We start from the raw sequence: 17,089 nt of genomic DNA, 5'->3' as shown, positions 1-17,089 counted from the left end.
GTCAAGGTTCATTTCACGATCATCAGATAGATGTCAAAAATTCTTTGTCGTACTCAAGAAGGATGGAGGCTTTAGGGTATGCCACATCGCATTCCAGATTATCCAGATGCTTACGGCCCCAATGGACTTCAGAGTGAGTCTAAGCCCTTAAAGGAATTAAAAACATCCTTGTCTTTACCACCACTGCTTTCAAAATCACAGCCAGGAGAACGTCACCATGTTTATCTTGCTGTATCCAAAGTAGCTGTGAGCGCAGTCCTGGTTCGAGAAAATAAAGGTACACACTCCCCCATCCATTAAATTAGCAAAATATTAGTCGACACTGAGATGAGGTATCCTCACCTCGAAAAGCTGGCCCTGGCCTTAGTCGTAGCTTCGTGAAAGCTTACAAATGGGAAGGCTGTACAAATGGGCCATCGAGCTGAGCAAGCACGATATCACGTTGGAGTCGCTAACAATAATAAAGTCACAAGTGTTTGCTGACTTCGTCGCCGACTTCAGCGCAAAATTAATGCCCGAAGTTGAAAGAGAAGCCTTCAAACTTCTCCCAAAACACAAGACCTCTGGGTCTTGTACACCGATGGTGCGTCCAACGCGTTAGGGTACGAACTGGGACTCGTACTCGAAGTCCCAACCGGCGAGGTAATTTGCCTGTCCATAAGGGGCCTGGATATGACTAACAACGAGGCCGAGTATGAGGCCGTAATTGCAGGTTTGAGGCTAGCACTCAAGTACGTGGCTAAACGGTTAAACTATGTTGTGATTCCCAACTCGTAGTCAACCAAGTCACAGGGAATTTCCAAATCAAGGAACAAAGATTGCAAAAGTGTTAGACCGAAATTTGCAAGCTGTTGCCCGAGTTCAACGAATGTCAACTCAACTAAATTCCACGGGCACATAACGCTGAGGCAGATAGCCTCGCTAAACTAGCCGCAGCCACCAAAAATATTATAACTTGAGACAGAAGCGTGGTCTACCTCCTCAACTCATCGCTAGACCAAGTCAAGGTAAGAACCATAAACTTAACTTGGGATTGGCGAAATCGTATTATTACCTATTTGCTGGACGTCACACTCCCATATGATAAAAAAGAATCCAAGAAACTAAGAATGCAAGTGGCTAGGTGCAATATCATCCACAACAACCTGTATAAGAGAACTTATGGCGGTCATCTGGCAAAATGCTTGGGCCCAGACCAAACGCTGCGCGTCTTTGAAGAGGTCTACGAGGGCCATTATGGATCTCACTCCGGCAATCGGGCTCTGGTCATATGCCTTATTGATCGCGTCCAAATGCACACATCAAAAAAGGTATGAAATGGCCGTTTATCATTATAGAAACTCAACTAAGAGTCAGGGTCGAATCCACATGGAGCTAAGATGGGAGTGAGGGGTATATATTTCAATGCGCGTGATTGAACTATCTAGATTGCACTTCCAGTTAAATATTGGTAGTCTATTTCTAATTCTACTCTATTGATTGTAAAATAAAGAAAGAAGACTAGAGATAATTATTTTTTAGGGTTTTTTCAAATTGATAAAAAGCCTAGGGCTGCGACCATTACCTAGGCGTTTGCCTAATGGGATAAAGACTTCAATGCTTGTTCTGTTGATTATGGTGTATTATAGCTATCAACTCAAAATTGCCCACTCGATACCTCTCAATCAGAGAGTGGTTTTGTCCAATTTGGCTTTCTCAAGACCAAATAGGTATCATACAAAACAATTGATAAAAGCTCAAGTCGGTTTATTACTATCTCTAGGTTGAACCCTTTAATTGGGTAAATCAATATCTCGATTGACCCAATTCCTTGTTAGACAAATTATCCTAGACTAGGTCTCTCTTTCTCAAGTAAAGACTAAGTCAAGTAGGCATGAACTAATGTTTGCAACCATTAATTCTACAAATTAAAGAATAAACTAAGCTAAATAATAAACACTCAATCATAAATAAACACTAAATTAAATACCCATAAGGTTTACACACTAGAGTTGGATCACAACCCTAGTAAAATTTAGCTACTCATAATTGGGTTTGAAAAGAATGAAGAAGAAAGACTAATTAAACTAATAATGAAAACTTAAAATGATTAAAACTATTGTAAAATACACCAAAGTAAAGTAAACTTCCAAAAATGGCAAAGAAAAACGACTACAGTAATTGCAGAGGTTCAAAATTGACCTAATTGTGTGAAACTCGTCTATTTATACAAGGCTGAAAATCTCAGACAAATATACCCCTCGAGAGGTTCTGCGACCGCACAATTCTGAACTATGGTCGCGAAGCAACTTTTCTGTTGTCCGTAATGTTAGGGTTGCGGCCGCAATACAATCTTCTGCAGCACACAAATGTTGTGTGGTCCGCAATTCACTAAAGTTCTGGACTTGGTAATTTTCATACTCTCTGATCTTGACTCCTAGCCCAACTTTTGTGGCTGCACATTTCATGTGTGGTTCGCAATTTGCACAAATGTCTGCAGATTTTTCCTTCTTTGGTTGCGGCCGCAGATGGAATTCTGCGGTCTGCGATTTCTTCTACGACCGCAGAATTCCTTCCACGGATCGCATATTTTATGCCTTTGTGCCCGTTATTGCCTTGTGCTTAGACTGCTCCTTTTTTAGTAGGATTTCATCTCGGGAGCCCAACTTCCAGCATTCCTGAAAATTTGCATAATTTCATTAGTTTCGGGCACACAATTCAATGCTTTTAGACTAAAATAAAAGTTAAAAGGCGCTAATAAGTAGTCAAAATCCCTACTTATCACTCATACCGACAGGATATTAGTGGCCCACCATGAAAAAGGAGGCCGCAAACTTCATAAAAAAAATGTGAGCAATGCCAAAAGTATGCTCTGATGATTCACCAAGCGAGTGAACACCTTCACTCGGTCACCTCACCTTGGCCGTTCATCAAATGGGGAATGGACATCGTGGGCCCCCTCTCGGAAAGGCGAGGTAACGTACGATTCCATTTGCTTTCAACTGACTATTTCTATAAGTGGGTGGAAGCAGGAGCATTTGCCAAAATACGTGAACATGAAGTAATCACCTTTATATGGAGGAACATCATATGCAGGTTCAGCCTTCCCAAAGAGATCGGTTACGACGACGGACCCCAATTAACGGGAAAGAAAACCGATGAGTTCTTTGAGAAATGGCATATCAAAAGGATACTCTCGATGCCATACCACCCCGCAGGCAACGGGTAAGCGGAGTCCTCCAACAAGTCGATATTGAACATCATAAAGAAAAAACTTGAAGACGCCAAGGGAATGTGGCTGGAAATATTACCAGAAGTACTGTGGGCTTATCGAACAACTCCAAAAATGAGCACATGAGAGATACCATACTCTTTGGTCTATGGGACTGAGGTAGTAATACCACTCGAGGTCGGTGAGCCCAGTCTGAGGTATTCCCACGAGAGCGGTACAAGAAATGATGATGGTCGAAAATAGGAACTCGACGAAGTCGACATACGGAGAGATATGGCCTACATAAAGATGATCGCCCAAAACCAACAAGCAGAACGCTATTATAACAAGAAGGCAAATGTCAGACCGCTCAAATTCAGGGACTACGTACTTAAAGCTAAAACACAAGCGAGCAAAGACCAATGGGAAGGTAAACTAGGAACAAATTGGGACGGCTCCAAACAAAGGTTCATTCCAACTAGAAACAATGGAAGGAAAGCTACAACCAAACAACTGGAATATTACCCATCTCATGTACTTCAACTTTTAAGAGATAAAGCGTCCCCCAAGACATACTCTTTTTTCCTCACTTGAGTTTTGTCCCAATTGGGTTTTCTCAAGGAGGTTTTTAACGAGGCGACGAAGGGAACACATCAAGTCGAAGTACGCAAAGACGGGACCGGGACGACTTGTTTATTGCTCGACCTCTCAAGCACTCTCCTGGTCAACCAATGAAGGGACTAGATAGACTGGGACTGGAATGCTAGCCAACGGCCGGAAATTTATAAATTTCTCCTAGTATATGACCAAAGCAACAATGCTTGAAGTTTATTGGTATTTATCCAAGTATATGACCAAAGCAATAATGCTTAAAGTTTATGGTTTAGACAATCTTTGCACTTATCAGCACATCTTTCTAAATTTAGGTTATGTTCGATCTTGTTCGAACTAACACCTACCGACCCTCGACCGAAATTGAATTCAGGTAATGTTCGACATTGTTCGAACTAACACCTATCGTCCCTCGGCCATAATCAATTTAGGTTATGTTCGACTTCGCTCGAACTAACACCTACCAACTCTCGCCCGAATTCAAATTTAGGTTATGTTCGACCTCACTCGAACTAACAGACAGAAAAATTAAGTCCTGAAATACTTACCCTGAGAGCAAGGTCGGCTATGCTCCTCGATAAAGTAACATCGTCCAGCTCTTTCAGGGTTTCACCCTCCACGTCGGAGGTAAGGGGGCCAAGGGAAGGGACCACGTTCTCTGTATTTTTGATTAGATCACGATCCATAGGGATCACAATGGTCCGCGTAGATCCTTCCAGCCTCACCTCGAGCTGGGTAAATCCTTCAACCATCATCCTCAGCTCTGCAACATCGATGCCTGAACCCGTCTCATAGCAGTCTTCAGCAACGCCTTTGCCTATCCCATCGACTCGCGAAGAAGCATCATCAGTCAGTTGTGAGGTCGACGGCCCCTCATGCCGCGAAGTATTAGTCCTAGCTGCCGGCCCTTTGGTTTCGATCATCGCAGAAGGAAGAGATACACACTCGGCGGCCTCCGCCAACCTCGAAAACTCAGACGTCGGTCTGACATCACCGTCTATGACGATAGTCTCCATCTCATGAACCATGAAGTCATCCATCACCGAATCAACAACCCAGGAAGCCCCAACGTCCATGTCCACTAATCTCCTTTTACGGGGCATTAGGTCCCCGGTACCTAGCGCGATTGCTCCTCTTCGTCTATAAGACCATACAAGGGAGAAACTGAGGCTTCAACTGCAGAAGTCTCCAAAAATAAAGAAGGAGTTGATGCGGAAGTAGAAGTAAGTGGGACTGAGGAATGACCCAAATCAGTCGCGGTCGGAGAAGAGGCAAGAGCCGAAGAGGCGGAAATTTTCCTCTTAATAAATGCAGGCGTGGGGGCTCTCGACCTCCTCGAAGACCCCCTAGCTAAAATCAAGGGAAGCACAAAAAGATAAGAAAGTTAGCGAAAACAACCACATAAAGAAATAACCAACAAAATAAAGACAAAAGTAACTTACCGGTTAAAAGGGGAGCCGGTCCAAACCTCTTGAAGAAGCCCGGCCACTCGTGAATTCCCGTGATGTGAGGGAGGAGTTGGCCGACCTAACCAGAAATGTCCTCGACCAAAGAGGGAGGCGAGGTCTTGGATGCACAAAAAAAGGACAAGGGGTCAGAATCCACAACTAAGCAAAGTAAACCATACCTACGTGCAAGGGAGCGAGCCACTTATGAGTGCAATTCCAGGCTTTAGGGAAGTTGTCAACGTTGACTACTACATCTTCAATTCTAATGAAGAAGATGTTGATCCAGAACTGGCAGTTAGCCTTATCGTCCATCTTCAACACCAGGTATTTGCCCCCTCGGTGGCGGAGATTCAGCATTGTCCCTCTGTAAAAGCTGAAGGCGAACAAATGCATCAAATGTCGAAGTGTGATCTCGACCCCGGCCGATTCAGCGAACTTGGTGAACATCCATATGAGCTTGTAAACATAAGGAGTGAGTTGAGCCGGGCAAATGCCGTAGAAGCGACAGAATTCCTGCGCCAGATGGAGGAGAGGAAAAATGTAGACGACGTGAATGGGGTAGGCGTAGAATGTGCAATACCCATGACGGTGATGCTGCACCGCATCTCATCCGGCGGGAATCAATTCGACGTGGTCGGGAAGGCCGTACTTGGCTTTAAGCTTTGACAAATCGGCCTCCGTCATCATCAATTTAAAGGTTCTAGGCTCGGCTTTAGGCTACTTTGAGAAATCAGACCTAACGTCGGGGTTGCGAGGAACTATCTCTTCCACAGTCGGGAAGCTTCCATCCTCTATAGCAGTAGCAACGCTCTCTGCATGAGGAGGAAAGAGAATTGCCAGTGGGACCGGGTCACTTCCCCCGCTGGGCCCTGAAGGTACGTTAGACATATTTTCAACAAGAGGAAGGAAGGTATCAACCAACGGAGAGCCGAAAAAGATAGAGATCGTTGGAACAGGAAGAAAAAATGCACAACAATAGAGGAGGAGGAAGAAGGTACATAATTTTTTATGCAAGGATTTCGTAAAGGTTAAAGCTATACCCATACACCCCTATTTATAGAAATTCAAGCGTCAGAACTAATGAATTAATTCATCATTACCTGGCACTGTAATCGAAACGGCATATTCAATCAAAAGACGCACGCAAAACGAAGTAACACAACGGGAAAACGCGTCTTAATGACGCATGACGTCACCCTGATTCATGGAACTCATAACTCAAGAGTTTGCGGTTCACAAAGGGTCACGCTGCCTACTCGCCCCAATCGTCACGACTCGGTCAACTCATCCAATCGTTTCAACCACACTAAACAGAATCCGTTCATCAAGCCCGCCTGAGGCCGCCCTCAATAAACGGAGGGACTAACTATATGGGTTAAAATCTGCCCTAGAATATTTAAGATAAGATAACATCAAAGGAAGAGTCTTCGAGTCATCATCAGTCGAGGTCGGCCAGGAAACAGCGAGATTCGTGGTCGAGATGTCAACAATGTCGAGGTCGAGCACCATTGACGAAGCTGTAACGGTTAGTTTTCGAAAAATCTAAAAATACTATTATTAACTAAGTTAAACTCATTATTATATAAATTTAACTGTTTTAACTAAAAATTATACTTTTGGTCGAAAAATTAATCCTCGCATAATTTGTCTTCGAACCAAACGGTCGGTTAAGATTTTTGCTTAACCGTTGAAACTTGCAAATTAGAGTAGCTAGACGTGTCATGGTGTCGATTAGAAGAGGAAAAGAAAAAACACAATAGTAATAAAAAGGTGACCTCACTGAATGAGATGAGTCAGTAGTCAGTACTATGCCTTGAGCTTCTTGTGTTTGGTGAAGAACCGACTGTTCTAACGTAAGCAAGCGGTCATTTAAGGGATTTCACGGTGACACGTGGCGTGTCAGCTGTGGGTCCAAGAAAAGCCTTCCTGTCCTTTGCTTCCTTCACACACCACACGCTTGAGACAAGAATCGGACGGCGCGGTCTTTAGCGCCGTTACTAACTGTTAATGATTCTCAATTTGTACGACTTAGATTTTCTTTAACTATTAGGACTATTATCAATTTAAACTGTAAAAAAAATTTTACCGCCAAAGGGGTCGATGAGGTAATAGATTGAAATTCATTCTTTTTTAACATTTTTAATTACTCAACTCATTTTATTACTGTTATGCAACTTATTGTAGATGTGGTGAGATCATTCATACTGTGGCCGTTACGTTTGGCATCACGAAATCCGACGTGGCATCTTCCTATTGGAACCACAAATGAAACGCCTCACAGGCTGCTTAGTGCTTTGAACGCCGAACTGTCCACTTTGACTTTCCTCTTTTATATAAAAAAGAAGAAGTTGGAGTTAGAGTTAAACTTTGGACTCTCTTCCAAATTTTGTTAAGTGACAATTACGTCCAACTTTTGGATCTAATTACACATAATTCCTTTCCAGTTTTAATTTCTTCTTCAATCCTCATCTCAACCAGATGGAATTTCCACTTTTGTAAGTAAAATGAAAGTATTATATGTAAACACTCACACTCAACAACCATTTACAATATTTAAAGAATTGATCTTATTGAATTTGTGATCATTTTCTTGGGTCAAAATGTATGTAAAGGTGACTGATTAGGTAAATTATATACAAATACTCAGAAAGTTCCATATGAAATGATGCTTTTGTTGCCGGACCCTTCTTCTGTGTTCATAGAACTATTGACAGGGGCGGATGCAAGGTAATAAAATAGACGAATTCAATTGAATTCATAACTTTTTTTATGTGTAAAAATTCATTAAAATTAGAACAAATAATAGATTTGAACTCATAGCTTTAAAAATATAATGGATTCAATACTAAAAATCTTAAAGTTGAACCCATAAAACTTTGAATTCTGGATTCGTCTCTCATTATTGATTATGCCTACTGCAACTTATAGAATGTTTAGAGAGTTGGGGTGCTTGGCAAAGCTTTTAGGAGAAAATAAATACCTTTAAATAGAAGCATAAGTTGTTTTTCCAAAGCTGAAAGAAGTAGCTTTTCCCCCCAAAAATAGGGGTAGAAGTTATTTTTAATTTTACTCTTGAAAAAAAAGACACAAAAATACTTTTTAAAAACATAGCCAAATATTGAAAAAGTGATTAAATCAATTAGGTGAGAAATCTAAACCAAAACTTTCCTGGTGCTTCGAGGCCGGCCAGCTAATATATACTTGGTGTAATTAATGTTGTGAAAGCTTCAAAAACTATTTGTCAAAATTAAAGCTAACAAAAAAGATGTAGAGGCGTAATTATCAAATTGGAACTATATTAGAAAAGCTATATTGAATTCATTTTTCATAATGTTTGATAGAATTCCCAAGGCAACTAGCTAGCTTCTAAGTCCCACGCATGACAAAGAAATCAAAAGCACGATGAATAAATTTATGAACATAGAAAAGCAATGACATTACATAGTAGTTTTTTCTAAATTGATATTAGATTAGTTCTTGTTTTTCTTCAAAGGGATGAGAGTACTAAGCTATGCAAGTATTTGGGTGATATATATATATATATATATATATATATATATATAGGATGATATACCACGTCTATATATATACTCATCGTTTCTTAATTGGCGTCTTACAAACTGTTATACAAGGACAAAAGATTAGTAGCACAATAATTAACAGTCTTAGTAACTTTACTTTTTTTAAGTGACGTACGTCTATGATTTAAGAGTAAACAAAAGTGTTATGCTGTAAAGTAACTACCACTTTGTCCAAATTACGATTTAAACCAAAGAATATGCATTCCATTGTAAGCCAAGTCAACCTATTAATGAAGTGAAAATTAATTGAGCGAAAATGAAACAATTTGTATTATATGCCATGCATATAAACTTTACAAGAAATTCTGTAACACATTTTAAAGTTGGCGTGAATAATAAAAGTTGGGATTTAACTAATATCGACCGGTACGGTAAAAGAATTACACTATAAATTATTTTTATCGTTATAGCGAGCCACTTACCCTTTTACCTGATATAGTATCAATACAAGCTTTATTAGGGAGTTATATGTAATTGGCATTTGGTGACTTTATACCTAGTATAATGATTCTTTTCACAATCAAACACTTAAAAGTTTAATACTTTTATGCTATGAATGATTTGACTTTTTATAAAATTAATGAAGTAACCGGCTAAATTTTTAAAAGTAAAACTAGTCATATGCGTATCGATAAACATTCTTCATCATTAGATCAATCATATATTTAGAATCATGCACGTCAAGAGCACAACCTAACCATATCTTTTCATGCATCTTATAATGTGAAATTAATCTTGAGCATTTGAATGAAAAACTGCAACAAAATGGAAGAAAAAATGGATCACATTAGAGAAAGAATAGATAGTGAAGCCAAGGTGGTAAATCTATGAATATACTCTTTTTTGAAAACATACATTTTGGTTAATTTGTTGACACGATATGATTGATTATTCGGCTAAATAAAACAATAAAGTTCCTCCTGGACAAAATATTTTTATGGTTAATCTTCATACGTATTCAAGTCTTCACAATTTTTCTACAAGGGGAAAAATACAATCTATAGGAATTCACTTTAAGTGGACTAAGATAAATAAATAGCAAATTATTTAGTAGCTTGAATGAGAAAATCTAAAATTAAAACAAAAAAGGATGGCTGTCAATATCACCCCATCTTTTCATTTTGATGTAGTTATTTCAAGTGCTGCAATACCAACTTAGCAAATCTAGATATGGTTAGACAATGGACAAGAATCTATGATAATGATTTTGCTACAAATGTTATTTTTAATACAAAATTGTTACTTTCTTCCTTACCTTCTTGATTTCCCATCTTTTCCTTTTCAATTTCGCGACAACTTGACATGTTTGATGTAAACATTAATATACAATAATCACCATAAATTTATAATATTAGTGTACTAGTACATATCAGCATGTATAGGCTTAAAAATTTTCACACTCCTTAATTCTTATACTAACACTCTAGGAAAGAAACGAAAGAAAACAATACGCCTAAATATATAAATCTTATACTAGTAGAGTAATAATAAACCAGTTAAGTAGCTTTTTAGGTAATTATGTCATTCCAACAAACTCTTTTGTATAGAAAAAGCGTATAAAGCCGTTTCTATTTGGATTTTTTTTAATGAAAATTTATAAAAGAATGAAAAGATGAGGTAGAATGAATTCCTTTTCAACGTCGAAAAGGAGAGATATAGTTGGCGTCTTTTGCCCTCTACGCAGCTTGAAACACGCAGAGAAAGGCTAATATAGACACTCCCATTGACACGTTTCAACATCTCTCTCTCTCTCCAAAAACTATTCTCTTAGTTTGTAAGTTTGTGTTATATAGCAATGGTTTTTTTCTAGTATAAAGCAAGATTGGATGTATTCTTCTTGTATTACATCAAAAGTGGTATAAAAAGAGAGCCAAAAGAAAAATAGGTTATTATTGCTAGAAGAAAGAAAAGAAAAAGAAAAACATGAGGGGGTGTTGCTAATGCTAGCTAGCAAAGGCCAAAACTCACGAGAGGAAGGAAGATAAATAAAAAGGCAGTTGGCTTATCGCATGTTTGCTTCACGCAAGCAGCTAAATGGAGTTTGCTTCATCGCGTGGCTTTAAAGGCTTCATTTAGTGTTTAAAACACCCCCCCTCTCCACTAATATACACACTTCAACAAAACTCAAAATAAAAAAAATAAAAAAAATTAATACCAACAAATACCACCAACCAAACCCTAGTAAGTACTCCCTCTATTCTTCTTCTTCTTCTTCTTCTTCTTCTTCTCTAGAACCCCTTCAAATTATGTTATATCAAGTTCCAAAAGAGGTGAATTCTCCAAAAACATGAGCTCAAATAATCCTAGTAGTTGCACTGGAGGCGGGATCACCGCCACAGGCGGAGGAGGAGTTGGTGGTGGAACCAGTGGCAGTAGTAGCACCGGGGGTGGTGGTGGAGGAGGGCCATGTGGTGCTTGTAAATTCTTGAGAAGGAAGTGTGTAGCTGGTTGCATATTTGCACCTTATTTTGATTCAGAACAAGGTGCAGCCCATTTTGCAGCTGTCCACAAAGTATTTGGAGCTAGCAATGTTTCAAAGCTTCTCCTTCACATTCCTGTCCACAAACGTCTTGATGCTGTTGTCACCATTTGTTATGAAGCTCAAGCTCGACTCCGAGATCCTGTCTATGGCTGTGTTGCTCACATCTTCGCTCTTCAACAACAGGTAAACTTATATATTAAATTGTACGTGTCTATCAGCGTATATAAGTTAAATTCATATATCAAAGTGAAGACTCAACAGTGTTTCTTGCCATGACTATAGATTGGTTAACACTCATTATCTGAACTTTAATTTGGTTCTTGAAAAAGACTCATTTGTCCTCCTCAAGAATAGTTTTAACTCGTGGGGGTTGCTTTTTTTAATTATTCAAAGTCTGTCTTATCAACAAAGTTGGTAAAATAAAGGCACTCCTCTCTTCTTCCGTTACAAATCGTTTTGCTTCTTCTTTTAGAACTTCTCCAACAACTGATTATCAATGCCTTCACTCTACTTCCACGTTATGTTTTCATATGTAGAATAAATACAAAGCACAACCCCATATGCGTATTCAAGAATCTCCATTATTTTTTAAACCATTTTCTCCATGCGTTACGAATATGATCAACTCTGAATTAAACACTCTTAAGTCCCAGGTCCTGTTCAGATTTTCCCAAAGTTCAAAGGAATTTATTTAAGATTATGATGATCTTAAAAAAGAATACCATATTCATTAATTTTTTTTCAAAAGACTCAAAATTTTAGGACGAGTGAAAAGAGACAGCTTTCACGCATTAATTAATGTTTTGTGTGAAGAAAGCAAAGAAGAAATGTATGTAGGAAATAAAGCCTTCTTGCTAATTGAGGAACATGGTCTTGGATCTGGCATTGGTTGTCAAAAGTAAAGACTTCTTAAGGTTGCGATGAGTATGTTTTAAGATTTTGAGTTGGCATATGTAAATTGTCTAACATTTTTTGTGTTCAATAAACTTAATTAAACACCTATATATAAGTGAGTGAAAATAATGTACTTAGATCTTGAACAAGATTTTCTTGTACAAAGGGGAAATGGACCATGATGTGTTGCATTTGGGGAACAGTTTTATACTTTGCTGAAATCAATAAGTTGTTTGATTGATTAACTTATGATGATATGGGCAACAGTACCTCTACTTTTTCTCTTGCATATCTCTTTGAATTTTGCTGTTATTAAGGAAATGGTCGGCATAGGCCTAAAATCTCCATTTCTTCCCCTTCTTCTCCTTATTCAAAATTCATAGAAATATTCTTCTCTTTAACTAAAACAAAAAAATCAGTCTGTTTTTTCTTTGGAGCAAAATGAAAATATAATATATTTTGGTTATTTTTAGCACAAGGGACAATGACCACTCTTTTGTTGCTTCTCTAAGAAGCATGTTGAAACCGATACTCCTCAACTAGGATAATAATAAAAAATTTAAAAGCTTTCTTTAGCCCTATCTTTTTCTCTCTCCTTACATCCGGTTAACAACTTGACTTAATTTTGGTTCTTCAATTAGTATAGTGAATTATGTCTGCTTATTTTGATAAACTGTCCTTTTAAAACTTTTTTAACGTTAATTAACAGTGTAATATGTTTGTGTTCGCTGCATTCAGTTGCTTTCACATTAAGGCAAATCTGTATGGAGGTCACCACTGAATTTTCCCTTAAATTTTTCGATAATCTAAAATTTAACATTTGTAAAAGTAAACCGGCCGATTTCTTCTGAAAACATAAGGCATACACTATATTTTTCTTGATATCAAATATCTTAGAAATTGATGATAATTTTGATCCTTTAAATGGATTTAAGATATTTTTAATTAAAGTTCCACTTCAATAATTCACTTGTATTAGAGATTTAATTAGATTATTCTCCGTGTCTGCTGGTTGACTTTGAAGGTTATTTGCTTCTTGCATTTTTTCATTCCTCCCTTTTTATTTATCATTTGGAGTATTGAGAAGAGGGAATTTGTTAGATGACTTTTATGCTTCCCAAAAGAACCTAAATCAACTTCTATTCCCTTGAATTTGTCAGTAATGCACAGATCCCAAAGTTTACCATTACTTAAATGTGTATTTGAAAAATGCATAAGTATGGAAAATGTGAAGTATATACGGGACCTATAGAACACCAGCCCTTGGATGATTTTGTCATTCTTATAAGAAAAGTTTATCCCCCACCTCACTTTGTGTGCCTTATACTTGAGCTATATATTTTATATTTACTTTTTTTTTTTGAACTCTTGACTTAAGATTTGAAATTTATGAGTTCTAAATTAATAAATTGTAAATATTTGATGAATTTTTTAAGATAAATATATGTTTTGGACAAAAGCGACTAAATTTCTTGTAATATGAACACTTTGATAACTTCACGCAATTTTGAAAAGCTATAAAACTTTTAAACTAAAAAATTATGAAAATAGCACGGGCGATCTAGTTTTCGGACTGGTAGTTGAAAAATAGTCAGCGTGTGCAAAGTCAATGAAAAATAGCCACTATTTTGCTGCAACACGGAAAGTTCCAGCATAATATACTGGAGATTGGTGTACCCGTGTATGAACTTCCAGCATACGAAAAGTTCCAGCATAATTTATTGGAGATTGGAGCACATGTGTATGAACTTCCAGCATATTATGCTGGAACTCCAGTATACTATGCTGGAACTCCAGTATATTATGCTGGAAGTTCACATGTAAAAAATTCGAACTCCAGTATATTATGCTGGAATATTTTTCGGATTTTGAATAATGTTTTCGTTCAGATTTATCTTTAAATAAAAAATGGCTAAATTTCGATTACTTTTGAAACTATGGCTATTTTTCAATTATCACTTGTAAATCTGGCTATTTTTGTAAATCACCCTAGAAAATTTGAATCACGAAACCTCTCCTTCCTCTTTCACTAGGGGTCATTTGGTTGGGAAACAAGTTATCCCGGATTGTTATCCCACCCTCTTATAGGGATAAAAATAACACTTCAATCACGGGATAACTAATTCCGAGATTAATTAGTTATATTACGATTTTATCTCAACCAAACATAGAATAAACTCATCTAAAATTTAATCCCGAGATTAATTATCCCTTTTATCACCCGTACCAAATTCTTCTATAGAAACTTAGCCAAATAGATCACTCAGAATGCATTTACCTAAAATTGCTTTTCCTTCTTTCCTGGTAACAGAAAGGCACCCCATGATTACAAAATGGTTATTTAGACTATATAGCATGCAATATATACCTTTTTCTTTAAATTTGGATAAAGCAAATTTTTTCATGTAATCAAAATCTCGACTCTTTGTGAGAGTCACTCATGCATCATGTAAGTTTAGTTTTTTCTCTTCCAAATAATTAGGTGGTTTTTAAATAATAAAAAAATCAAAGCATAATTAATTCTGCCACTAGTGATCCACGAAATTATATTGTTCATTTTTCAGGTATAGTATGTTAGTAAAGAAAACGTTTAATTTCTGTGGACTGACAGCGTATAATTTTTTATCAACTCAGGTAGTGAATTTACAAGCAGAACTCTCATACTTACAAGCCCACCTTGCAACCCTAGAGCTTCCAACACCGCCGCCGCAGCCGCCGTCACAACAACCACAGACACTGCTACCGCCACAGCCAGCACTCTCCATAGCAGACTTGCCAACAGCAGGAACTTCAATATTGCCAGCAGCATATGATTTATCCTCACTTTTTGACCCAATGGTTCAACCCTCTTGGGCAATGCAGCAGCCACGGCCGCCGCCTATGGACCCACGCCAATTTGGCGGCGGCGCTAGAGCTCCGGTAGAGATGTCACCGTCGACTACCGGAGGTGGCAGCGGCGATCTTCAAGAGTTGGCACGTGAACTTCTGCATAGACATGGATCTCCAACAGTAGTGCAATGCACGGAATCCTCAGCTTTGCCACCACAGACCAAGTAACCAGAGACTTTGAAAACTGACCTATGTTAAAAAGAAATGAGGGTTTTAATTTTAATTAATCAAAAATAGGCAAAGTCATCTACTCAATATCCTTTAATTTTACCCTATTTGTAATTTCTTGATAATCCTTCCCTTTTTGTTTGCTGTACTTTTTTGGAATACTAATTACATTCAACATTAGTTAGTCTTAGATAATGCTTACTTTTAAATTACTCCGTGTGTGGTATAGCTACTACATAATTGATAACCGTAGCAATTAAATCAGGGTAACAATATTTAGTTTTTTGGATAGCATGGTTATGTTTTTATGGATTTGCTCTAAATTTTTTAGTGAAAGTAGGACACGTCAGCATAACTTTTTATTTGCAAAGAATCTTGATTCTTGTCTAGATTAGCGGTTCTTTTGCCTAGTATAAGAAATCTTGATTAGGATACGTAACAATATGATAAGTGATGGTTTAAAAGTTTTCTTTCATTAATTATTTATTATTGAATTGAGAATTCCTCAATATCTTCAACAATTTAATCACTTTTACTCCATTGAGTACTATTGGATCTTCGATTTTCTTTCGATAGTATGTGGTAGAGGTATACAAAGAAAACCGATAAATCGCACCAACCCGATAATCCGAGTCAAACTGAGAAAAAACCCCGACTATGATTTGGTTTGGTGTTAGAAAAAAAAAACCAACTATAATTGGTTTGGTTTTAACTTTAAAAAGTTAAACCGAAACCAAACCAACCTGACATTACATGTATATAAGTTTTAACTATATTTAATATATAAAAATGCTTATTGTAGTGTAGTTGATAAATATTTTTAAATTTTTTTTTATAATTTTATCATTTAACGTATTATTTCAAACTTGGACTTATAAGTTTTGAATGCTCCAATAAATTTTTTTTTTTTTTTGAAATACGCCAGACAGAGGTCTGAGCGTGTTGTATTTCAAAAAAATTGCAGTGAGGGGGGTTTGGCCTTACCTCAATAACGTAATACAACATGGTAATTTTTATCACCCAAAAAACAGTAGGAGGTATACAAAGTCCTCTCTATTGCCAGTGTATATATATACATAATCAACTAACAAAAAAGTTGCACTTATCATATTTTATTTTGATACTAGGCATTTGCCTTTTATCCAGAATGAAGGTGCTTTTAGCTTCCTTTGGTAACTGGCCGAAAGAGTGGCAGATCAACCTTGTACTGGAGGTGGAGGCTAGTTTAGCTAAGGCATCGGCTACTTGGTTGCCCTCTCTATAGCAGTGTTGAACAGTCGCATTTGCATATTGGACAACTTTTATAATCCTATCCACCACCATCTTTAGTTTCATGTTCTTTGTTCCTCTTTGGTTGATCATGTTAACCATGACAGTTGAGTCTAGTTCGAGAGCAAAATTAGTAAAACCTAATTGGTTGCACCATTTCCCTCCAAACTCCGCAGCTAAGGCTTTGGCCATGTTATTGCTATCACAATTAACAGGCATAGCAAAGGTCATGATACAGTTACCATTCCCATATCTGATTATCCCTGCTATGCCAGCTTTCCCGCTTTCCTTTATATAACTACCATCAGTGTTAACTTTGATAGTGTCATATAGAGGAGGATGCCATTGAACTTGTTTCCAAGTTTAAACAGGTCTCAACTTCTCTATCCTGCTGCATAAGTTAGGCCAGTGTTGATAGACGCCTCCATTTGGCATTAATTTGGAGATTATGGATTTGATAGTCCATATAACTTGATGTTTCATGAAGTTAAGATGAAATTTCTTCTGCGTGCCATATCTACAAGAGCTTCTCTGTTTCCAACTCTCCCATTATATG

At 37.5% G+C, this 17,089-nt stretch overlaps 1 protein-coding gene across 1 annotated transcript; it reads left to right on the top strand.

Annotated features, from left to right (window-relative positions):
- Window positions 1-10,968: 10,968 nt before the first annotated feature.
- Window positions 10,969-15,476, top strand: LOC104099578 (LOB domain-containing protein 30-like). Its single transcript, XM_009606617.4, has 2 exons — window positions 10,969-11,496; window positions 14,842-15,476. Exons 1-2 carry the CDS (start codon window positions 11,119-11,121, stop codon window positions 15,262-15,264), a joined length of 801 nt encoding a protein of 266 aa, XP_009604912.1. The 5' UTR covers window positions 10,969-11,118; the 3' UTR covers window positions 15,265-15,476.
- Window positions 15,477-17,089: the final 1,613 nt, after the last annotated feature.

This window comes from Nicotiana tomentosiformis, chromosome 1 (genome assembly GCF_000390325.3).
Source record: "Nicotiana tomentosiformis chromosome 1, ASM39032v3, whole genome shotgun sequence".
Classification (NCBI taxonomy): domain Eukaryota; kingdom Viridiplantae; phylum Streptophyta; class Magnoliopsida; order Solanales; family Solanaceae; genus Nicotiana; species Nicotiana tomentosiformis.
The sequence above is the reverse complement of the archived record's forward strand: the minus strand, read 5'-3'. Positions and strand labels throughout refer to the sequence as shown.

Coding starts and splice junctions, on each gene's coding strand:
- LOC104099578 (XM_009606617.4), top strand. CDS start 11,119: ATGAGCTCAAATAATCCTAGTAGTTGCACTGGAGGCGGGATCACCGCC. Junction 11,497..14,841: donor TCTTCGCTCTTCAACAACAG/GTAAACTTATAT, acceptor TTATCAACTCAG/GTAGTGAATTTACAAGCAGA.